The following is a 25,002-nucleotide window of genomic DNA, read 5'->3' as shown; positions in this document are numbered from 1 at the left end:
ACATACAAACACACACACACACACACTAACAGACAGGAGAGATTTATATAATACTAGCTTGGGTGCCGGGCGTTGCCCGGGTGTTTGTAGGTGTAAAAAGAAAGTGGTAGTAGGCAGGCAACGCAAAGGCAGAAAAGAAAGTGGAAGAAAACATGACATCTTACCGTCACGCCATGACGTGAGCGGAAGTGTAAAGTGTTCAAATTTAGCGATGTCAACCATTACGCCATAGCGTGAATGAGAAATCTGGCTGTAGGCCAGTTAAACTACCAACTCCCCCTAAAAAGGGGAACTCTGACAGTCTCCAAATGAATAGCAATTGTCTAATAGGAAGGGTTTCCCCCACATTGATTAAACCTAATCGCCTTCAAGACGACCCGGCCTGGAAGGCCAGGCAGATGTGTTTGCTTCAATCAGTTTCACGTTTAACACCAGTCAATAGATTCGAGCCCGGGACAGAAGTGGAATATATTGCTATCGAAACTTGATGACAAAAAAAAGACAAACGAACGCTGGAAACAAGGCGATTTTTTTTTTTTTTTTTAATCAAAATAACGATAGAGACGATGTCCGTCTGCAAGGTGGAGATATTACAATCTAGGAAGTATGAAGAAACTTCTCCATAAATGTAATCGGTGCGAGAAGGCTGAGGAAAAAAGCCTTTTGTGGACATATACAAATGTGCGCACCCATTTTGCCTTTTATATAATAGACTAGCTTGGGTGCCCAGCGATGCCTGGTTGTTTGGAGGTGTGGTTGAGCAAAAACAATGTTGTAGTAGGCAGGCAGGCTCGAATTTGAAGGAGGAAAAGAAAGTGGAGGTGTGTATAAGGGTGTTGGTTGAGCAAAAAAAAAAAGGAAAAAGAGGTAAAAAAACAAAAAAAAAACGGCCTTATCGATGCACCTACCACGGTTGTGACGTTCCGGGCGGTCGAAATAATGCCTTTTATGCGACGTTGTTCATGCGAGGTTTGAATGATTTGCAAAAAATGTCAGCAAAAAAACGACCTTCCTTGTAGAAAACTGCCCAGTTGAGAATGAAGGAATTAATGTTTTTGGACATTTTTTTTATATTTAGGATAAATTTGTCGCCTCTGTGAAAAGTTTTAGGCCAACATACAAACATACATGATGATGATTGCAACGTCTTGTCAGACGAGTGCCACTCCCTCAGACATTTAAACTCCATGAGCCCAAATGTCTGAGGGAGTATCTATACAAATATGATGTTACAGAGTCTTAGCTTTGTACGACAGCTAAGTCTCTCTCTCTATTCAAAATGTTGAGATCCAGCAACAAGCAAGAGGAAGATAGCCAGCAACAAATTAAACTGCAGACCAGCTTAATGCGGGTACTGGTCTTCCGCTTTATGGTTTTTTTAAATCAGAGATTTGCTTCTCCTAGAAAGGTTGTCTTCACCACGGCTTACGGGAGCCCTCTCCACCCCAATACACATATACACACACACAAAGATACACGGTGCTAGTTGGCCGTTGACACAGAAAAAGAGTTCATTCGCCCTTACATACAAACATACATACATACATTTAAACAGACAGGTGAGATTTACATAATAGACTAACGGGAGTACCCGGCGTTGCCTGGGTGTTTGTTTGGGGGGAAAAAAGTGTTAGTAAGCAGATAGGTAGAACCCAAGACATGAAGGCAGAAAAGAAAAGCTGGGAGTTTAGTGTTGCACCATAACGCGACAGGAAGTGAAAAGCGTTCAAATTTAGCGATGTCAACTATAACGCCATAGTGGATAAAAATCACGTACTCAACTCTGGCTGTAAGCCAGTTAAGCTTTCAGCTTTCTCTGCCGTATTTGTGTCCCCACATTGTTGGGGAAAACCAGCTCTCTCCAAAAAGGGAGCACTCTAGCAGTGTCCAAATGAATAGCAATTGTCTGATATGAAGTGTTTCCCTCACTTTGAGACATTAAATCCTTTATTCAGCCTTCTTCCACCATAATACCGCATTCACCCTTTTGTATGGGAGACGTCCTACTAAGCTTTGTGGACGTCCTGGCCAGGAAGACAGGAGAATGCCTTCATTTCGATTAGTTTCGCTTTTACACAAAAAAGACAAGCAAACACTGGAGAAGATGGGATGGTGGGAATTTTTTAAAAGTCGATCACAATAAAAATAGAGACAACGTCCGTTCCAAATGGGAGATATTACAATCTAGGAAGTATAAAGAAAGATCTCCGAAATAGTATCGTTGTTGAGAAGCCCCGCAAAAAAGCCTTTCTTGGACATACAAAAAACGCTCATGGCCGTTTTGCTTTTTATATATATAGATAGTATAATCAAATCTAATCTAACCTAATATGATATAATCTATCTATCTATCTATCTTCTATACTCCTATAAATCCGTGTTTCTTTTGTGTGTATTGATATTCATAGTAAAAACCCTCTTCTCTATTTATTTAAAAAGAAAATATAATTTTCTTATATATGGGTTGTGGAATCGCTAGCAAAAGATCTAGCTAATTTGCATATTCTTTTAAACCTTCATTTTAATTAATCCCCTATTAGTTTTTTCGGTTTTCTTATGGGATGATCATCTAGAGTTAACTATTACGTGTAATTATATTCATGCAGATATTCTACATGATTTATACTTGCATAATATTTACGTAAAATCTTTACAGTAAACAAAAAATCGTTTCCATATATATTCATGTATACGTATATATTTTTGTTTAATTTATTAGTCTATCTATCTATCTATCTATATATCTATAAAAGTGAACGTGTCTGTATGTCTGCCTGTGTGTCTGTCTGTGTACATTTCCCTACGCAATAACTGTCAATTTTTAGTCTACAGACTCGAAATTTGATATACAGTGTACTGAGATTTGGCTGTTAAGGGGTCAAAGTTCAACGATTTGACCTTTGAGAACTCTACCAAACTCCTCCGATAATTTGGGATCTAAACACTTGAAATTTTAGATATAGGTTCCTTGTACAAAGATCTAAATAACTTGATTTTAGCCCAAAACAATCAATGTCAAGGGGTCAAAAAAGGGGTCAAAGTTAAAAAAAATTGACCTCTGCGGTCTCTTCCAAATTACTCAGACAATTTCTGGTCTAAACATTTTAAATTTTACATAAAGGGTATTCAGAAATATGGCAAGCTTTTTCATCGGTTTGGGTCGAAAATTTTTAGTTACCAATATATAAATGTATGTATATATGTTTGTATGTCTGCCTAAAAACTTTCAACAAAGGCAACGGATTTTACCAAAATCAGTATCGTTTTAAAGTTCGACCTTTCATAAAACAAATATCGAAAAATTGGCTAAAACATTAATATCTTCACCTTCAGCTAGACACTTTTCTAAAGGGGGGGGGCACTTTTTTTCGCCGATATTTTTTAAAGTTATCTTCTCCTTTAGATTATCTAGCCTTAATTTTAAAAAATGTCGCTTCCGGTTTGGCAGTGGTCATAACAGCATAGATGTTAGGTTTTTACCCTGTTCTTTTCCTCCTTCGCGGTACGGGTTCGAGCCTTCCTACTACCACTTTTTTTTTTTTTTTGCTTATTTTTTTGTTCAACAGACACATCCAAACACCCGGGCTGAAATGCTAGTATATCTATAAAAGTGAACATGTCTGTGTGTCTGTCTGTGTACATTTCCCTATGCAATAACTGTTAATTTAAAGTCTACAGACTCGAAATTTGATATATAGAGTACTGAGATTTGGGAAAATCTATGTGATCTGTTTTGGGCCAGAAATTTGGCTGTTAAGGGATCAAAGTTCAACGTTTGACCTTTGAGAACTCTACCAAACTCCTCCGACAATTTGGGGTCTAAACACTTGAACTTTTAGATATAGGTTCCTTGGACATGGATCTAACTTAATAACTTGATTTGAGCCCAAAACAATAAATGTTAAGGGGTCAAAATAGGGGTCAAAGTTAAAAAAATTGAAACAACAACTAATGAAGATGGGGATAATAGTCTGCAATATATAAACAGTCCCTGAAGTTCTGAATTCAAGATATCCTAGGTCACTGTTGATTTCATTCTGCCCTTTTAAACCTTTCAGCCGTCGATTTTATAAACATCTGTCAAACTTAGCTGGGATCAAATGTGATTGACGACACACTTTTTGTCATGAAGCTGTCAACTTTAGTTGAGAAAGGGGTTGCTGCCTTCACCGTGTTCTACAGAGTGGAATGATAAATTTATCACTTCAAAGAAAACAACACAGTTTATTTTAAAATTTGTTGAAAAAAATCAATTCAGGTAACATGGTTATGTAGTAGCGTTTAAGGTTGAAGGCGGCTACATTGACCCTGGATGTGACAGCATGACTCAGCACTGGACCACAAGTCCAAAGAGGCCCAGGCTTGTGTTCAGAAGGAGTGCTACAACTTTGTACCCTTCTCTCACTGCCCCCCCCTCACTCCTACGAATTTAACCCACTGGACTACTTCAGTCGATCATACAGAGACCATCACCAACATAACCTCCCACACAACCCAAGCCAGCCTGATCACTGCCATCTGCCAAGTATTCATCAAGTTCCCGCCAGTACTTGTGGAAAAGGCATGCTCCACGTTCCGGACCCCACATCGAGGCAGTGATTGAGGCTGAAGGCAGTTACATTGAAGAGATGTCGGCTCTACTACATAATCAAGCTACCTGAATTGATTTTTTCAATAAAAATTTGAAAATAAAAGGTGTAGTGTTGTTTTCTTTGGAGCAACAAATTTATCGTTTCACTCTGTCCAAGGTTGTTACTGAAGTAGAAGAAACAATTAATATGATGGTTGAATGAAAAAAAAGTTTTGTTGTAATGCAGAAAACAGCGATGGATAGACAGATTTAAGTAAGAGATTACTAATTTCCAATGCAAATAGTAGTGAATGTAGTGTACACTGTATATAGTCCTTTGCAATAGTAAGGAACAACTAAATGCTATAGTTGAATGAAGGAAAATGTTTATTGCAATAGTGAGGATAAAGAATAAATAGAGATTAGTAAGACATTACTAATCTCTGAAACAAGATAGCAGTGAATACAGTGTTCATTATATGTAGTTCTTTGTATTAGTAAGTTACCATAGAAAAAGAAGGTTGCAGGATTACATTATTACAATAAGATTTTTTTTAAGTTGCAAATCTCAAGACATATTTTCACCCCAATTTGAACTCAAAAAGACAGGATTATCAGTGCCTAAATCTAAACACAAATTCCATGAACAAAGATTATTTCCTAGTACTGTCTACCTGTGGAACTCTGTTCCACTAGCCTGCTTTCCAGCTGACTACAACATGATAGTCTTTAAGTCCAATGTGAATACATTCTTGTTATCCTGTCCTCTAGTCCAATGCAGTCCAATTCCCACTAAAGATGATTATTGAGCTGTTGAAATATTGACCAACTTACACTCATTAATCCTTATACTTGAGGGGCTTTTGGGCCTTGATAAGTGGTGATACTCTTGTAAAAAAAAAAAAAAAAAACTTGCTGTGTTTCTATATCATAGTAGTATTTAGATGCAGGTGTGCCAGTAACTGTTATTGCTTAAAACGGAATTTTCCACATAAGGCTAAAGTAAGAGGAAAGTGAAAAATTCCATGAAAATTTGAAAACTTCATTCAGTTAAAGTTAAAATTAGTGTCAAGTGTCAGGATATTAGATGATAGACAAGAACTCGTCAGAGATACGTAGCAAATAGGATGAGAAATTTTTTCTTGTTTTTCTCTGAGCTATGTGCAATAGAGTGGTTGTGTTCGGGACAGCTGCTCCCTCTCCCTATAGTGAATGGGTTGGGGATATTATTATATTGTATGCGAGCAAATAAAAGTTTTTAAAAAAATAAAATAATAAAATAATGGAAGCAAATCATGTGCTGTCATGATTTTTTTTCATTTTTACCAGGATTTGACGTCTCCTGGGGACTTTTGGGGCTATATGGGGGAGGGGGGGGTGATGCTGAACTTAGCCATTTTTTTTATGCCTCATTAACTGTGCACTTACGGGTGACCATGCATATTTCACTTGTTTTATGTGAAAATCACTGCAGAGAAGGTAACATGCTTTTTTTATATGGTATTTTAAATTATGTTTCTGAATTTTTGGAGATGAGGATTCATTATTAGGTTGGTGCAAAAATAATGTCGTTTTTGACACACACACACACACACACACAAACATATATATATATCTGATAAAAAATAGCATTCATCCCTGTCTTTCTGCACTACGCAATAACTACGACTTGGAATTTTATTAAATTTTGCACAAACATTAAACATGATATAAGTAAAAAGTAACAGAACGGATTTTCCAGGAAAACTCTGGTTGCCCTCTCAGGGGTGCCTTTTGGGTTAAATGGCTAAAATTGACACTTTTGTGCTTATTAAAAAAAATTGATGCCTTAGATTTTTATAAAAAATTTCTGAAAAATTGTAACTAACTGATTTCTATATAATTTTGTTTGTCTATACTTCGGGATAACTCTTGGGTGTGACCCAGGGGCTCTTTTAGCGCTAATAAAAACACTTCATTTTTGGAACTATTTTACCATATTTGTCGAAAATTTTCTGTGTATGTTCATTTAGCAGTTCTGCATGGTGCTGAACTCAAATTTAAATATGTTAAGGCCTTGGGGACTTTTGGGGCTTCATTTCCCCAAGGCCTTAACATATTTAAATAGTGGGGCGGGGGGGCAAATGATGAACTTAGTCATTTCTTTTTTTGCATGGTGCAGAACTCAAATTTACATATGTTAAAGCCTTGGGGACTTTTGGGGCTAAATGGAGGGGGGGGGGGATGATGAACTTAGTCATTTCTTCTTTTGCATGTGCAGAACTCAAATTTACATATGTTAAGGCCTAAAATGAACCGTTTGTTCATTTTCACCAGGATTTAATGTCCCCTGCAGACTTTTGGGTCTATATGGGGAAAGGGGGGAGCAAGTGCTGAACTTAGTCATTTTTTTAATGCCTCGTTCACTGTGCACTTACGGGAGACCATGCATGATTCACTTGTTTTATGTGAAAATCACTCCAGACAAGGCATGAAGCCACTTTATGTAAGTAACTAAAAAGAATGAAAGATGATTATCGCAAAAACAGAAGGTGCCTACTAGCCTTAAGACCAAGGCTATATGTAAGAGGAAAACAGTCAGTAGGAAGAGTTCTTGAATTGAAACAAAGCTACTGGAATAGGAAGCTGTATTACAATGAGATAGCAAAACAGGGAATTGATGAAGACCGCTAGACCAACGAGTCAAACATGCTAGAACAAAGGAAGCAGGCACAATGCCTAACAAACTGAACACATCTCTTGCAAATTGAAGTTGATACTCTCGGTTAGTCTCCATATATCATTTCTAAAGTTGGGTGATTTTGCCATGAACGATTAAGTACTCTGCTCAAAAGACGTGTGTAACATCTATCCAAGCGACACTGCTGTTTTGCTGAAAGAGTTCTAGATCCATAGAGTAAGACTGGCGCAATAAGCATGCGGAAAACTTGGATTTTGAATTTGCAATACAGACACAAATGAAGCAGAACAGTTGCCTGAAAAATTTTTTTAAACTTCACAAACTTGTTTTGGCTGATCATTAATTGAAGTTGTGTAAGATTTAAAAAAGAAAAAAGAAGGAGTTAAGATCTTGTTTGATGTCACTGCACTTCAATGTCGATGCTTCCTATGTTGCTGCTCGTTGGTCTAGTGGTCTTCAATTCAATGTTTTGATACCTTACTGTTACAACATTAAAGTAGGCCAGAGCATTCGATATGATTCAGTCAATGGCATAATTGAAGAGCGTAGACAAAAGAATGCATTTTTGTTGGGTTGAAATAAATTTATAATGAATTCAAGCTACGTTTGTGTTGTGTTTTTCTTTTTTAACTTATATAATATATACAAAATTATGAATTTTTAATTTATATATATACAAAAATATATTTTGATTATAACATACTTTATTAAAAACTAGCGGCTGCACCACGTCGGCACACATAAAGCTAAGTCAAACACAAAATCGAGTACACTCAACATCGTCTTACCATCAACGCTTACTCTGAACTCGGAGTATGGGAAATTCCCATATGCACAAAACAAATCACTGAAAAACAAAAATATCCTAAGTAAATAATGAGTAAACGTTGGATAAAATGATGGTTAAAATTGTTACGAACTTGCCAGGATTCGAACCTGGAATCTTCTGATCCATAGCCAGACACATTATCCATTGCACCACAAGTCCTATCCATATGCCGAAAAATGTTACCACGACTGCATACAGACAGTGCTAAATTCTGTTGACATGGGCAAGGTAACGTTTTCGACAATTGCTTGAAACAGCCCAAAAAACCCTTACTTTAGGCTTTTTGTATTACTCTGCATTGTTCGTTACAAATCATATATAGATGAGAGCAATCTAGGGACTCACATCTTTCAGTGAAAAAAATAATTTTTCAATTTGGTGCATCTGTTCAAAAGTTTTATTGATATATATACACACACACATAAATAACTAAATAAATAAACATTTAGAATTTTATTAATAGTATAGATAAAATTATTCCGAAAAAGAGGTATTTCAAAGTAGCTTTTTATATGTTTTAAAATTAAACTGAAATTAGGTAAATATTAATCAGAAGGGATTTTTCTTTTGGTATACACCGATAAGACTTGGTCATAGTTATAGTTGCAGCATTCATCATGGATCGGTTGGGCCAGCATGTTCCAACAAGTCCACCATGTCCCGAACATTGGCTGATCAGACACAGCAATTCAAGGCCGATTCCGTTATGAATGTAAGCCATTCACGGTTCCAGCAACGGATCCCATAAAAGTGAATGCGCAGAATTAGTTCAACATCTTGCTTCACTGTTATGAGACGGATTTTTAGTTGACCACCACAATGTTTCTTTCAGCCTGGTGGTGGTGCTGTCGAGGATTTCATGGATGAAATCATCTGGGTATCATCAACGGGCATGCCCGAACCAACGAAGGCATCTGGAGATTTTTGGAAGGAGTAGATCCTACAGCGAGTGCAAACTGTACTGCTGATGATAAACAGTTTTCAGTGGATACAGAGAATGCGCCAAAGGCAGTGATGGTCAAATACCTCTAGTTTGCATAGGTCGCTTGCCCGCATAGGCCAAGTCTAGCAGCCATAAAGGAGAATGATGTAGATCCCGACTTTGGTGTTCAGTCTTATTTCCTTTCGAGACCAGAGCCGCAATCAAAGTCAACAGAAGATGGTGGAAGCATTTCTGATGCGGTTGAGGATGCTTTACTCCACTTGACCTGTTACGGTAATGATGGAGTTAAGATATTTGAACTTCAACGGTTTCAATGTTAAGGACAACCGGTTGTGTTTCATTTGGGAGAAAGCTTGCCATCAGTATCTTTGTCTTATCTTTATAGCAATCTTTGAAGCAGAAGATTGTATCTTGTTAATGGCAGACTATTTGTCAGTGAAGCTTTCACCCAATATGTCAAAATGTCATTAGCGTAGTCGAGATCCAATATTTGTAGAACAGGACTTACTGTTACACCATTCAAGTTGGCCAGGGCATTCAATGTGATCGAGTCGATGGCATAAGAGAAGAGCGTAGAAGAAAGAACACATCCCTGTTGGACGCCAGAGCAAATGTCAAAGAAGTATAACTCTTGACCATACACGCAGACTTTGGTACATGTGGAGAGATAGTAGGCTTTAGTTTTGACAAAACTTCCGCTAAACAAAAAGCGGAAATAAAAATGAAATAAGTTTGACTCAACCATGTTGGCCATAGTTGTTTACGGTGTGAAGATTTATCCTCTGTCTTACAGACGATTTCCCAGAGCCACAAGACATTTCAGCAAAGATAAGGCTTGATGTTATAGATTGTGTTTTGTTGCCGGATTAAGTTATATCAACCCAAGTAGAGATGCAAACGAACAATTTTCATATAAAAACGCTGATTTATTAAACAATCAAAAAAAAAAAAAAGCTAAACAGATTAAATTCTTTAATCTTCTAGTTCTTCATCCTCCAAACCAAAGTCTTCAATTTCTTGAAATAATGATTCATCAACTTCCACAGCTTCCGTTTCTGCATTAAAGAAAAAACAAGACAATAAAATTATTTTACTTATTTAAAAGAACAAAGTTTATGTTTTGATGTCTGATAATCGAATTTTTACAACTTATTTACATTTCAATTACAGTTAGCTATATATACTGATTCCGATACAATTACCGATTCTGATTCTTTATAAATCTCTAAATATTTAACTAGAAAGTTGTTATTTTTCCCAATTATCGTAAGAAACACATACATGTTAAATGTGCATATATTTTCTCAAACGTAAAAACTATCTTGTGAGAGAAGGTGATACTGGTCGTTTAAAATCAATAAATATTTATTTCTTATTATTACTACCAGCAGTGGAAGATTTTGTCTTAAACAAAATCAAATAATAAAAAAAAAAGAAAGATAATTAAATAAATCGTTTTTGGCATCAGAAAATAGGCACAATTTTTTCTGATTATGATTCCCCAAAAGGTTTTTAGTCCTGATTCCGAGTAATCGTCCCAACACTTATATATATAAAAATGTATGAAAAGGTTGTATAAACATACAATACCGCTGTATTGACATGACATATAAAAAAAACCCAAAAAAAAACAAGTCAATGAACAATGGTCTTGTTGAGATTATAAATCTTTGTATATATCTATTCATTTTTAAAAATTATCCACATATATAAATCAGTAAATATGGACTTACTGTTTAATACATCCAGGATGGTAAATGGCTTTGATAATTTCGAGAATAATGTCTAACGGGACATAAGTACTTATACATTTAGATATTGGTTTACCAGCAATGTTTCAAGCAAGAAATCTTTCCTATATATATATATATATATATATATAAGTTATAAAAATTTTTGTGGTAATTAACCTACACAGAATATTCCACGTTTCATCCACGCTAGGATTCGTCAGGCTTATGCGTGGATGAAACACGGAATATTCTGTTTAGCTTAATTGCCATATATAATTTTATAACTTACTACCTAGCTCTACCTATGTATTGAGCACTGTTGAAGTAAATAAGTAAATACTTAAAGTTTACGCATAAAATTATACTTTTGTATATTAATTTATGTGATTAAATGAAGTAGTCATATATATATATATATATATATTTTATAGAGGGAATTAGGTCTGGAGTCTAAAGAGCAGAGCTTATTTTAATGCATTAATACTTTACACTCATAGTAATGTAGATATATAATAAGCTCAATAGGTATATCTATCCTAGAGCTATATTAATATTGAGTATAAAAATTAATAATTGTAAATTATGAATCAGTTTCAAAGCGATAAACAAATAAAATCAAATTGAGTGTACGATCGTTTCGGAAACAATATTCATTTCATTAAAATTGATAATAAACATTGACAATAATTTATAAAGATTGTGTTTTTGAATATAGTCTCCTCATCAGCACAAAGGAGGGGAGGGGGGAGTTAAAGACACCAAAATAAAATTAGCATTTTTGTTGTAAGTAAGGTGGATAGTTCTTATTGAAGTCCATGTGTTCGCTTTTCTTCTCGTTAATCTATGATCAAAGGCCTACACAAATCCCGTTGTGCTCCAAGAGGGGAGTTTAGGGGCTGGTCAATGCCACATATTTAACCTATCATTTTTTACCCTGTGTCCATTATCCCTTGTCTTCCTCACGAGTTGAGGTGTCCACTCGGGGTAAACCAAACTTAGGGCTAGCTTGTTTTCTTTTCAATTTGATTTTGTTTGTTCCTCCTTTTGAAACTGATCAATAATTTACAATAATTAATTTTTATACTCAATATATATATTAGGTTACAGTTATATAGAGAATAGACTATTTTACATGGTGATCTAAAAGGTTTATTCAAAACCTAAGCTAAACAAGAATAGATCCATCCTTAAGATGGATTTATTTAATCTGAATGTTTAACAATGAAAATTCAATTTCAAACATAAACATTGCAGACAAACAGACAGAGCCTCTTTAAAGAAGCTTAGACACATGTACATAAAATAAATAAATAAAAATTATGCAACATACCTCCTTGAAGAAATTCCATATCAGATACAATCATAGAAGAATCTTGGAAAAATAATTCTTTTCCTGTAAAAACCAACGAAAAGTCAAGACTTACAACAAATTAGACATAAACATGTACCTATTTACTATGCCTCCCCACGGGACAGAGTTAGACACCAGGGTCGTTTTTAAAAAAATTTAAAAAAACTGACCAAATCTAAGGGAGATACTTTTGTTGAATTTATTAGTAATTATCTCCCTTTAATTCCTAAACTAAAAATAAGAGAATAGTTTTATAATTTGAATGGTTTTTGTGCAATGTTTGGATATTTCAATTTCCACGTCCAACTCGCTTGTAACGCTTTACAATATAGTCACGTTAACACACTGATTCTCACGTGATCATCACAATTAAGAAGCGTTAAGCCTGGTCAACACTAAATATGTGACCATTCAGGCATATTAGGCGCAGTATGAAGGCGGATAACGACATTTTCCTGCAAGAACCTAGTATCGCAATCTCCCTTGATCAAGATGTATATGCAATTGAGGACTATTTGTGGATTTGATATTTCCTAGAAACTTCCTTCCTTCGGAGTAGGAAGCCAGTTGAACCTGCTTCATTGATTGTTGCTTTGCTTGTTTGTTCATTCGTAATGTTTAATAGTTATTTGAAAATAAGCAACTACATTGGCCTTCGGGCCAAGATCACAGTGTAGTATCTGTTCCGGCAGATGCTGCAAGCTATGACTAGCAAAGACCAGATGTGGGGGCAACCCCACATGCCTGACCTTTAACCAGCTCCCATTTCCCACCTCTCGGGAGCTGGTCCCCTTTTTCCCTTCCCCCTCCCTTCACTCCTCACATTAAAAATTGGCCTTGTGCCTAATTTGCTCGGTGGGGGAGCAAATAAATACCATCTGTTCCGGCAGATGCTGCAAGCTATAACTAGCAAAGACCAGATGTGGGGGCAACCCCACATGCCTGACCTTTAACCAGCTCCCATTTCCCACCTCTCGGGAGCTGGTCCCCTTTTTCCCTTCCCCCTCCCTTCACTCCTCACATTAAAAATTGGCCTTGTGCCTAATTTGCTCGGTGGGGGAGCAAATAAATACCATCTGTTCCGGCAGATGCTGCACTTCACCTTTTTATCCTCAGTCAGTGGAGGAGAGATCCTTCATCACTGAGGCAATTTTTATTTTTGTTCCTATCCAGATTGCCCCATCAAAAACCTACCTGGTGTTTAACTGCCCACATGGGGGAGACAAATAAATAGGAACTCCATTAAATTATTTTTTGGGGGGAAAAAAAAAAAGAAAAGCATTAGAAATTATGTTTTTAAGCAAAAGTAATGCCCTTTAAAACTAATGCTGAATCTCCCTTATATATATATAACTAACAGGGAGGCCTGACGTTGCCCGGGATTGAACGATGATCACCGAATGTGTTACACTCATATATTTTTATTGTCATAGAAATCACTGAAATCGCCCATTTTTTAATCAAATCGATTGATTGCCTGCTCTAATTGAGAACCCACCAAGTTGCTTTCCCGCAGTGATTTAATCCACAATATATTGTCATCTGCATTGCACTTTAGAGAACCTACTATTGATTTTCTAAAATTATTTTTATATATAATGGCTTGAATTAAAGTTTAAAATACAAAAGTCAAGTATCATGCTTCAATTGTGCTCTAAACAGAAACATTCATTTCGAATTTGTCCCTGTCATATAAAAGAACCTACTGTTGATTTTATATGTCGAGCCTTTCTGCTTGTGTGGTAATGCAAATTTCTCAAATGCACTTGTGATGTTAGGCTGTGTAAGGAGTTAAGTTCAGTCAAAATCGCATGTTCCTTCTTTCATCAGATTACTTTGATTATCGATTATTGATACTTATTGAAAAAATTCTAATACAAAACTTATCTAAGAACACTGCCAGGCATATGAAGTACCGTCATATAAAATTTCATAAAAGTTGTCTCAGCCGTTTTGGAGTCCATAGGAAATGAATTCACACACACACACAATTATTTTTATATAATGGAAGATAAAAAAGGTCATTTAGTTAAAAAAAAAAAATCCTTTAGATTTACTTTAGATTCAAACTCGTATTGACATCATAAAAACTACTGCCCTAGTAATGTGTACTCGTCCTATTCCTTTTTTGTCAACCAATCACATGTTTCTGTTTTTAATCTTCTAAATATTAATTTACTTGTCCGACGTCTGGTGTCACAAAAAACATTATCATCACGAATATTAATTCAATGAGAAATGAATTAACTTCATTTATAATCGTTCTTTATCAGTTAAAAATCATTAAAACCAAAATCAAAAAAAAAAAAAAAAAAAAACATGGCTGTCTGTTTATGGTTTCAAATTGGCTTTTTTATTTTATAATTTTTTGAAAAAGTCATGTTAAGAAGAGACTATAATTTTTTTTTTTTTGTTATAGATTCTTTTTAAAATCAAAAGAATGTGCTTGATATCTTTTTATCTTGCTTTATAATTTATATTAAAAATTATTCAGAAAACAAAAACAATGTGTTGTTTTGAATTTCCATTGCAAACCAAAATATAATTTTTTTTTAAATTAATTCTTTTTAGCTTTAAAAAGGTTAAAAAGAATTTACTAAAAAAATTGTTTTAAAATCGTTGTTATTTGTTTTTTTTATTCATTTTATTTATGTGTTTTATATATTTTCAACTACTGCGGAATTTCCATGGGTTTTGCTAGTCTTCTATTATATAGACCTCACCTGCCTGTATGTATGTATGTATCTCTGCCAAAAACTTTTGACAGATGCAACGGATTCTGATGAGACCAGTATTGTTTGATGACAAATACCAAAAAATTGGCCAAAAACCTTAATTCCTTCACCCTCAACTGGGCAGTTTTCTACAAGGAGGGGTCGGTTTTTGCATCAACATTTTCACAAAGTCATAGTCTCAGTTGGATTGACTACGCTTAATTTCAATGCTCAGGACTTCCGGTCACGCGATGGGGACATCGGCTAATACATCATGTTTTGTTTTTTTTTTAACTTCTGTTCCTCCTTCACCTTACGGGTTCAAGCCTGCCTGCCTACTACTAATTTTTTTTTTTTTTTTTTTTTTTTAAACACCTCTCTCCACCCAAACTGCCTACTGTTGTTTTGATGCCCCCCTCTCCCCACTACTACCATTTTTTTTTACAAATCCACCCGCCCCCCCCCCCCAGGTTCTTACTACACCATCTATACACACCCTGGCAACGCTAGGCATCCCTATCAGTAGTATATAAATAGATAAACAACTTTACAGTAACAAATTCCTTTTATGTCAACCAATCACATTTTTTACTTGGAAATCACCGCTTATCAAGGCCTGGAAGCAACTCTAGGAGAAGAGTTAAGTTTTAAGTAGATGGTGCGACAACATGGAAGGTTATGGTAGGACTTCATTAGGACTAGATTATTTAGGAGGAGAGCTGAAGAGGAACTTATTTACATTACATCTGCAAATGACTATGTTATTGAAAAACCAGCAAAATAATCCAACTCCGACGGTATATATATAAACAATATATATATATAATTTATTACGGCAGCTAATACATTAATTGAATAAATATGCAACACACTCACGATTAGAGTTTAACGGTTAACAAACACATAAACATTACGACGCCATCCTTTTTTAAAAGAAGAGTTCGTTAACTCTGCCTTTTTATAAGGGAGATAACTTAACAAATTATATGCATATTAATGGCAATATAAAGGGAGACAACTTAACAAACTCATCTTCAAAAGTTTTTTTTTCTTTTTTTTAATTTTTAATTTCAATCATTCAAACTGCCTTGTTGTAAGACGCTTCTCAATAACCAAGGGGATGCACCCCGTTTAGTGAGACAGTCTGCCAATTGTCTTCCTGTCTCTTGCCATTGGAACTCTTCAATCTGTCCATTTTCCACAAGTTCCTTAATACCACTGATTTCGATTCGTAATCGTTTTTCTTTGACAGATTTTGTTGATTTGACCGCTTCATAGAGAGATTTACAATCAGTGACACAAATTATAGACTCTTGGGATTTGTTCTTCCTATTGTTAATTCACCAAACAGGGTGGAGATGAAGACAGCCATATCAATAGCTTCAGACATTGAAATTGTTTCTGCAGCTAAGGTACTGTGGACAATCCGTCTGATTTTCTTTGAGTTCCACCAGATCGGTGAGACTTTCCCAGATGTCCCAGTGAGGAATATGACATAACCCCCCTGACTTCCACCATCAGGAAGATTTCCCAAAGCGGCATCACTAAATATCACCAAACGTAACTGATCATTGTCACCAAGATGTTGATACTTCAATGATAGCTTGGATGCCTTAGATTTTCCAATAATTTTGTTGGCAATATCAGGTCCTTTATGGTGCTATGGTTAATATTAGTCGCTAGACTACAGACATCAAATAATAAGTCTGGTCGGCTCTAATGCGCTAACCACAACAATTGGTCGATCTTGGATCTGAGTGGATTTATCTCAATTTCTGCTAGCGGTGATTCTTTTTCCATGGTCCTTGAACAATCTATTGAAATGGATGATATACTGTTGGTATATTTGTTTTGGTTTATTAATATTTCTGGACCGTAGCAATTGAGCTCAATTCCATAGTATTTGAAGGCCTTACTATCCTCTTTTCCAATTTTAAATGCGCTGCGTATTTTGCTGATGGTATTGTTGAATGTCTGGTCCCCTGACCAAATGAAGTCATCTACATGACACGCCAAAACTCCAGCTAGGTTACCAGATTTACTAATCCAGTAGAAAACTGTAGAGTCCATTTGGGACATTACACTGCCATTTTCAATCATAACTGATTTCACTTTATTATACCACTGCAGAGAAGCATCACTCAGTCCATAGACGCACTTATTTAGCCGCCATATCTTGTCACTGAAAGCATCTTTTGGTGGTCTGATGTATATACTTCCCTATCCATAGTGTGACCCTGCAAAAAAGCAGTTTTTATGTCTATGAAGTGTAGACTCCATTGATTTTGGGCTGTTAATGCCATAATAAGTCTTAAGGATTCATGAGCACAGGTTGATGAATCCTTTTGAATGTCATTCTTGGGTTCTTCAAAACCTCTAGCAACCAGCCTTGCTTTTTGCATAACCCCATTAGGTGTGTTTTTTAAACTACACACCCAGCGCGTAGATATGCATTTCTGTCCTGCATCATCTATTTCAGTAAAAACATTGTTTTGTTTCCTGCTGTCAAGTTCTCTTTTCTTGGCCTCATCGAATTCTCTACCTGCTACCATCATTATAGTGTCTCCTTTTGTGGGTACTATCAGTGGTTCTGCCACATTAAGATCCGTGACTTTGCTTAAATCTACCGACATCTCTTCATTCTCCAAGTTTACTGGCCTTTGGATTTTAACATTAAACCAATGTTTGTTTCTGCCGGTGGCTTTTCCAGCCCGATTTATTATTTCCGCCTGTATTTGCCCATTGCTTCCCTTTTGGTTGTACGTGATGATGTTACCAGGCTTTATCTTGGCTATAGGATTGGGTTGTGGGTCATTTTTTGTCCCAACCTCAGCTGTTTCAGTATATTCCTCATATGATGTTTCATAATTATAGTCCTGGCTATTAGAGGTTTTTGATGCCACTGAAATTTCATTAGAATTTACATCCGCAAGTGGTGAGTTACACAAACGCAATCTGCATTTATGTACTCTCACAAGCATTCCACCATGTCTGACAAATACCACAGGACCATCCTGACCAATGACAACACCTGGACCCTTCCATTCTTGATTGTCTGGTCTTTTGTAATAAACTTTATCCCCCGGTGGGCAAAGATCAGGTGTGGGGCGCGTTTGTTTCCTTAAGGCCCTCCTAATTTTCTCAGATGATTCGGCTTTGATAAAAGCCTGTCTTGCAGCATGCAATCCATTTATGTTGTTTTTTACAACTTCACTTGTGGTGGTCCCTTCTAGTGCAGGTGGTTTATCAATAAGGATCGTGCGAATGTTTGGATTTCTTCCAAAAACTATCTGATAAGGGCTATATCCATGTACGTTTTGTAACGAATTCTTTGCCATAATGGCCCAATTTAGTGCTGTTTCCCAATCCAGAGTGTAGTCGGACCTCAACTTCAATAATATTTCAGTCAGTATCTGATTGTGTCGTTCCAATAGACCATTACTCCAGGGTGAATATGCAGCAGTGGTAGAGATGTCTATGTTAAAATTTTCAACCATATCTTTCATTTCAGCATTGTCGAACTCACCTCCCAGATCACTGAACATTCGTTTAGGTGCTCCATGGATACTAATCCAGCATTGAATGAATTTTTTACAACTTTAGATGACTGCTTAGTGTTAGTGATGCAACCCGCACTGAACCGGGAAAATTCATCTATGATATGCAAATACCATAGGTTAGGTTCGAGTTGATGAAGATCCATGGCTACAGTATGGTTGTAGTCATTAGCTAAGGAAAAACCAACAACTGATATTGGTGTAGGTTTTCTATACTTCCTACATATTTCACAATTGGCTACAATTTTTTTCCAAAATTTTAGCGACCTCCACAACATCTGAGCCAGCAGACTTTAATAGCAGTTTTAATTTCTCAGCTGAGGCATGTCCAAACTGCCTGTGCAGTTTTTCTAAACTTTTTATTTTTTCTTTATTGGTCATGTTATCAACAATTAGCACATCGGAATGGGAGTTTCTTGTATGATGACCACTACCAAGAATATCTACACAGTAATGTCCACTAGATGTAAATTGTAGGTCCACTGGCTTCCCAAACATGACAGCTTTGTCTGAATTAAGATCCAGAAGAAGCTCCAGCCCTCTTCAACGAAGCTTTACTCAAAAGCAGAGGAACATCAGCTTGAATTACCTCAGCACTTATATTACACCTAGTGGAACTTATTATCGCCGGTAGAGTTACCTGGGTAGAGGAGTTTATAATTTTTCCGTCGCCAAATCGGAAGGGTCTATTACTTCTCTCAATAATAATATCTTCTTGGTTGATATTCTTTTTATATTCATCCAACCATCTTTGGCCACAAACGGTCCGAGTACAAGCTGTGTCAATCACTGCCATGTTCAATGACTCAACTAAAAAATTTTACTTGGACAATATTCATCGTGTGAGAGAAGTGTGATGTTACACTCTTCCATTTCTGTTTCTTTATGCTCCAATTCGTCTGTTTCGGTTAACCTAACAGCTTCACTTTTGTGGGGGCACTCTCTCCACCAATGCAAAACGCTCTGGCAAATAGAACATTTAGTAACTTTCCCATATCTGTTAGTAGGGTTCCCGTTTCTAAATCTATTAGATTTTCCCGTATCTGATCTAGGAAAGTTACGGGATTTTTGTTTCCTTGATGTTGTTGCATATAAAGCGGTTTCCTGCTTTACAATAGGCTCCTCATTAGAAGGTATAACATTTGATTCTCCAAATATACGTTTTAATGCGGACTTCATGTTTTTATATTTCAATTCTGACGAAGCACACGCTGTCAATGTGAGTTGGCGCTGTTGATAATCCAGGCCTGACTTATCTAATAGTTTAAAAGATAGGACGGCATCCGGCAAAGTAATTTCAAACTTGGTACTTTTGAGATATCTCTGGTCGAATTCTATAATATATTCAGAGATACTCATGTTTTCAGGCCGCTGGAATTTATCAAAGTTTTGGTAAGCCTCGTACATAGAGTCTAGAGAGTCCTTTAAAAACAAATTGTCTAATACATTAATAAGATTCGACATACCTTCGTCTGTGTTGAGTTCTTCCACTTCAATTCCCATAGCTGTCCGTTTTGCATTTCCGTTAAGTGAAAGGCTAACAGCCAATGCCTGTTTGTTCTTTGGTAAATCCGTCATCATTGTCCAAATCTTTATTTCATTTTTCCAGCATGGGTAGTCGTTCTCATCAAATCTAGGGGGATTTTTGTAGTTAACGGCCATTTCCTCTTTGTGGTCATTCGTTAAAAAAAAAACTTCAATTATTGTTCCGTAGATCATTTTCGCTCGCAACTACGCTCTGCTACCATGAAAAACCAGCAAAATAATCCAACTCCGACGGTATATATATAAACAATATATATATATATAATTTATTATGGCAGCTAATACATTAATTGAATAAATATGCAACACACTCACGATTAAAGTTTAACAGTTAACAAACACATAAACATTACGACGCCATATTGAAAAGAAAAGTTCGTTAACTCTGCCTTTTTATAAGGGAGATAACTTAAATTATATGCATATTAATGCCAATATAAAGGGAGACAACTTAACAGTTATAATCAGCTGGGAAGCAGACACACGATATTGAGTTCAACAGAGACAGTTCTAGAAAAGAAACTCCACTCATGGAATTTCCGGTTAGTTTTAGGCACAGATAGCATGTGAGGAAAGTTGTTAGCGCTTGTTGTAGCTAGGTGAGCATTTGCAAACGTTTTACAGGGGAGAATCATGGATTGGAGCTCAGTTAAGCAGCTACCATAAAAGGACCTTAAGAGCAGAGGCAGACTCACAACGTCTCTACTGTGAGTAAGATGGAAGTAATGAAGTGAAAAGGTTTTCATTTACAAAGTTTTGAAGATAGTTCTGTATTCTGTCAGGCAGGAAAGGGTAATCTTAGGAGCTCCACCCTAGATGTGGCAACACTACTCTATCCTAGGACGTATTTGACTCTTCTACTGGTAGAGGATGTTTCTATTTGTGTGCAGCTCCTAAATATATGGACTTTGTCTCCAAGTTTGGCCTGGCAGGGAAGAAAGTAAATGGTAACACTATGAGGAGGAAAAAAATAATCAGCTGCTTTGAACTATTGGAGATTGGCATATTTTTAGAATACCCATGAATTGTCTCCCTTTACAAGCCACTCTTTCACAATTATAGTTATTTCCTTAATCACTTCTCTTTCACTTATTCTGTTTTTAATTATCTGCCAGAAACAAGTTTTTTTTTATATCTTTTAAGTGAATCTGAGAATACATTTTATGAAATATCAAGTTTAAAAGTTATATGGATTAGATATTTATCCATTTATTATTATCTCAAGTATTTTCAACCTTTGTAAAGAGACATAGTGCAAAACTGTTCTGTTTGGGAAATTAATTTTACACATTTTGAGATGAGTATTTTCCTAGTACGCCCCTTCCCAATTTGCATTAAGCACTGCGGTAAATGATCTTGCTAGTTACTAGTTGCGCAATGTAATTACAATTGAAATGTCCAACAAGTGTTTTATTTTTTTTTTTTTTTGTTTAACAGTTTTTTTATGGTTCAAAACCCTCTAACTTGTTAGAAAGTTGTAAGGGTATTTGAGTATTATGAACCTGGAAAAATGTGGAGAGGGTTTCTGACAAATGGATAATTTAGGATCTCCTTTTCTCGTCACACAAGCACAGGAAAAAAGGGTCAAGGTTTATGCGTTTCCTTTGTGTTTGTGAAACAAAAATGAAATTTAAAATACTCCCCGCCCGTCAACGTCAGTTGGATACAACTAGTTTCCAATATTACCTGATGAAAAAAAAAAAATAAAATAATAAGGGAGGTAATAGTGAATTTAATGATAGATTATCTGCCCCTTCATAAAATAAAAGGGAGATAATCCATTGATAAATTCACATTATTAACTGCCTTGTTTTTTTCTTTAAAAAGATTTTATTGTACCTATTTACTATGCCTCCCCACGGGACAGAGTTAGACACCAGGGTCGTTTTTTAACGTGGAGAAAAGGTACAAAAATAAAAATTGTCTCAGTCGTGAAGGATTTCTCCTCCACCGAAAGAGAACAAGAAATGGAAGTGTAGCATCTGAAGAACAGATACTACACTTTGATCTTGACCAAAAGGCCAATGTAAACTAATTGTGTATTATTTTTGTTTCGTTTTTATTTGTTTATTCGTGTTTTTTTGTTTTGTTTTGTTTTTTTTTTCATCTTTATCTGATAGAGTTCTTGTGACAACGAAGGGAAATTCGAATAATTCTGTGTCAGGGATAAATATCTGATACAGATAATGTTGAGATTGACACCCTAAAAAGATTTTTTTTTTAAATTTATTTTTTAATAATTCAAATAAAAATCAGTGTATAGGCGATATATATCTGGCCTTAAAGGAGAGAAGACTAAAATTTGCTGCTATGGTTTCAAATGATCTGAAATAACAGCGAGAGAGACTTGATTCAAAATATTTCTCATATGCTATATCTCCCCTCTTTTGGAAATAGGGTATGATTATGAATATCTTCAATATTAAATAATCCTTATACACTGTGAAATTTACTTTATGCATGAAAACCAAAGAGGGGAGATATAACATATAAGAAATATTTGGAATCAAGTCTCCCCTTGCTGTTATTTGAGATCATTTGAAACCATAGGAGCAAGATTTAGTCTACCCTCCTTCAAGGCCAAATGTTTTGGAGAAATATCAGATGTTTTGTAATTCATATGCAAAACTAAGAAAACAAATGACTATGATTGAAAAACTGATAAAGGTGCAGTATCTTTCCACCCCAAAAAATGCTTTAAAATTAGCACTATTACAAGTTTTCAAGGATGCTGAAAACAAAAACAACAGTTAAAATTCCAGGAATCGATTAATTTCAATGATATGAATAAATTATAGTTTTAAAAAGTGGGAAATCACTTTTCTATATTAATTTAACATAATTGGCACCCACTTTATAACCAAGGTGGCCATAAAGTGGTTGCTAATTTACGTTAAATTGATATAGAAACGTGATCTCCCACTCGTTTAAACAATAGTGTGCGACCTTAAGAGCCAATGTCACATAGCCCACAACACAATTTAGATTATTAGCTTTCCAATGAACCTTCATTTCTTAAATTCTGATCAATAGTCGCCGAGATTTCAAACTTATAAAATTGAAAAAAAAAAAAGTGGTATATATATATATATATATATATATATATATATATATATATATATATATACACATGCATAGCTAAATTGAATATTGAAATGATCATATCTTTGGGTCTATGGGACAAAACAATATGAAAATTTGCAGGCTTTTTTGGTAAAAAAGAACCCATATTTTTGTTAGGGTCCACCCAACGAGAAAAAAGAAAGGGTTATTGCCCTTGAACTGACAAAAGAGTTATCCCCTTTTGGGGGGAGGGGGCAAGGCATTTAGCCATGACACTAGAGAGATAAAACAAGACAGTTCTGATCATTACGCATCCAGCGGCTCATCTATCTAAAAATCTCTTTCCCCTTGTTTTTGCATCATTTTTACGTGGCGATTTCACAATCAATTTTCAGTCTAAACAAGTAAAAATTTTCAAACCAATAAAATATGCCCAAATTTGTCTACATTTGTATATATATAGTGTCCAAGCAGGCCAGCTTTAGTTTTACTGCTTCTGTTGTTTCCCCTGTAGCCTTGCCAGGCCACTAATATCGATCACGGCATTAGGAATGAAAATTTTACCCGATAAAAACAAGTATAAATTTCAACTATATATAACTATTAATATTTATATACTAATCCCAACCAAATAACACTAAATACAAAAACAATAGGGATTAGAGCTTGTCATAAGGAAAAGAAATCAAGGCTGTAACTTAAAATTTACAAATAAATTTATTGTTCGACAGAATACTCCAAAAACAATTTTCAAAAAATTCTTATTCCGCAGAGTTTCAAAGAATGCTATTCTTCCCTTCAGAGGAAAGAAAGATATTAGCAAATTAGCCGAGCTAAAAATTTACTGGTTACAGCATTAAATGAAACAGCACTTTATGCTGGTTAGTTATAAATTGCAAAAAACAAGTGTTCATATCAGTTAAAATAGGGGAAAAAATGGTGGGGGAAAAAACAAAACAGCTATAGAAAGTCCAGAATGATGAAGATTCACTTGGTGGTAAATCCAAGAAATGGAGAAAAAAAATTTTTAATTTTTTATTTCTTAAAAGAAAAATCCATAAAAAATCCAATCATTTGAGACCACTGGCGCTGTTCTACGACTTTTAATTTCGGAAGAGATAGAGTTTGAAAATACGGAGACAGACAGACAGGCATAGCGAGTTTTATAAATTAGATTAATAAATTTCTAATATTGCTGATAGCCAAAAATTAATTTCAAAATGAATTGTTCTAAAATTGAATAAATCATTATAAACACATTTGTTGTTTCATTGACAGAAAATAGTTTTTAAAAAACCTTGTTGTTTGCATTCTTTTTCAATATATCTGTTACAATTTTTAAATGAATACATTTTTAAAAAGAGACATTCATTCTATTCATTGGGTTGACAATTACTTTATGTCAAGAAGAAAGACAGAACATTTTCACGTTTCGGTCGATGTAACCTCTGACCTTCTTCAGGTATACTTTGTCGAACTCGTGAATGTTTCTCATTTTAAAATGAATTGCGCCAAAAATCAAATTATATTGTTCTGTCGACTAAAACAGTATAATTTTGAATAGATACTGTATATTTCGGCGTATAAGACGGCCCTTAAAGTTAAAAAATCATCTTTAAAAACCAATATTTCATAAGATACCGGGTGTTGCAATCTCTAGGCTGGGCTAAAAAAACATGGTTTCATGATTTAGCAGTCGTCTTACTTATGCAATCGATATATGATATATTTATTAAAATTTGCTCCAATTTTGTACCTCGTCTTATTTGACAGTCGCCTTATACATACATTTCAGAAATTGATATTTGTTTTATTGGATGGGGAATATTTAGCCGACAATTATTTTTATGAGACAGAAAATATTTACTGTTTAAAAAATAAAAAAAATTTTTTTTAAAAATGAATACTTTTCAAATCAATAAAAATAGAAAAGGCACATTCGTTTTATTTATTCAAAGAATAGTTCGCTGACAATAATAATTATCTTCATGGAAAAGGGATAATTTTTTTAAATATT

The 25,002-nt window shown here is 35.2% G+C and overlaps 2 protein-coding genes across 2 annotated transcripts in view; both read right to left on the bottom strand.

Annotated features, from left to right (window-relative positions):
• Nucleotides 1-8,461: 8,461 nt before the first annotated feature.
• LOC145291272 (RWD domain-containing protein 1-like) overlaps nucleotides 8,462-25,002 on the bottom strand; it is a 49,230-nt gene continuing 32,689 nt past the window's right edge. Inside the window, exons 6-7 of the mRNA XM_080136898.1 lie at nucleotides 12,086-12,148; nucleotides 8,462-10,077 (exon numbers count right to left, since the gene is read on the bottom strand). Of these exons, the coding sequence (XP_079993024.1) occupies nucleotides 9,995-10,077; nucleotides 12,086-12,148 (146 nt within the window). The 3' untranslated portion in view covers nucleotides 8,462-9,994. The remainder of the gene's footprint in view (nucleotides 10,078-12,085; nucleotides 12,149-25,002) is intronic.
• Nucleotides 19,188-20,667, bottom strand: LOC145291579 (uncharacterized). Its single transcript, XM_080137654.1, has 2 exons — nucleotides 20,538-20,667; nucleotides 19,188-19,967 (listed from the first exon to the last, which is right to left on the bottom strand). Exon 2 carries the CDS (start codon nucleotides 19,956-19,958, stop codon nucleotides 19,188-19,190), a length of 771 nt encoding a protein of 256 aa, XP_079993780.1. The 5' UTR covers nucleotides 19,959-19,967; nucleotides 20,538-20,667.

The sequence above is a fragment of the Euprymna scolopes genome, chromosome 12 (genome assembly GCF_053919585.1).
Source record: "Euprymna scolopes isolate OS-2025 chromosome 12, ASM5391958v1, whole genome shotgun sequence".
NCBI classification, from domain to species: domain Eukaryota; kingdom Metazoa; phylum Mollusca; class Cephalopoda; order Sepiida; family Sepiolidae; genus Euprymna; species Euprymna scolopes.
This window is presented reverse-complemented; position numbering and strand designations above follow the sequence as displayed.

Bases quoted from the DNA above. Each gene is read 5' to 3' on its own strand.
- LOC145291579 (XM_080137654.1), bottom strand. From the start codon at position 19,958: ATGATGACGGATTTACCAAAGAACAAACAGGCATTGGCTGTTAGCCTT.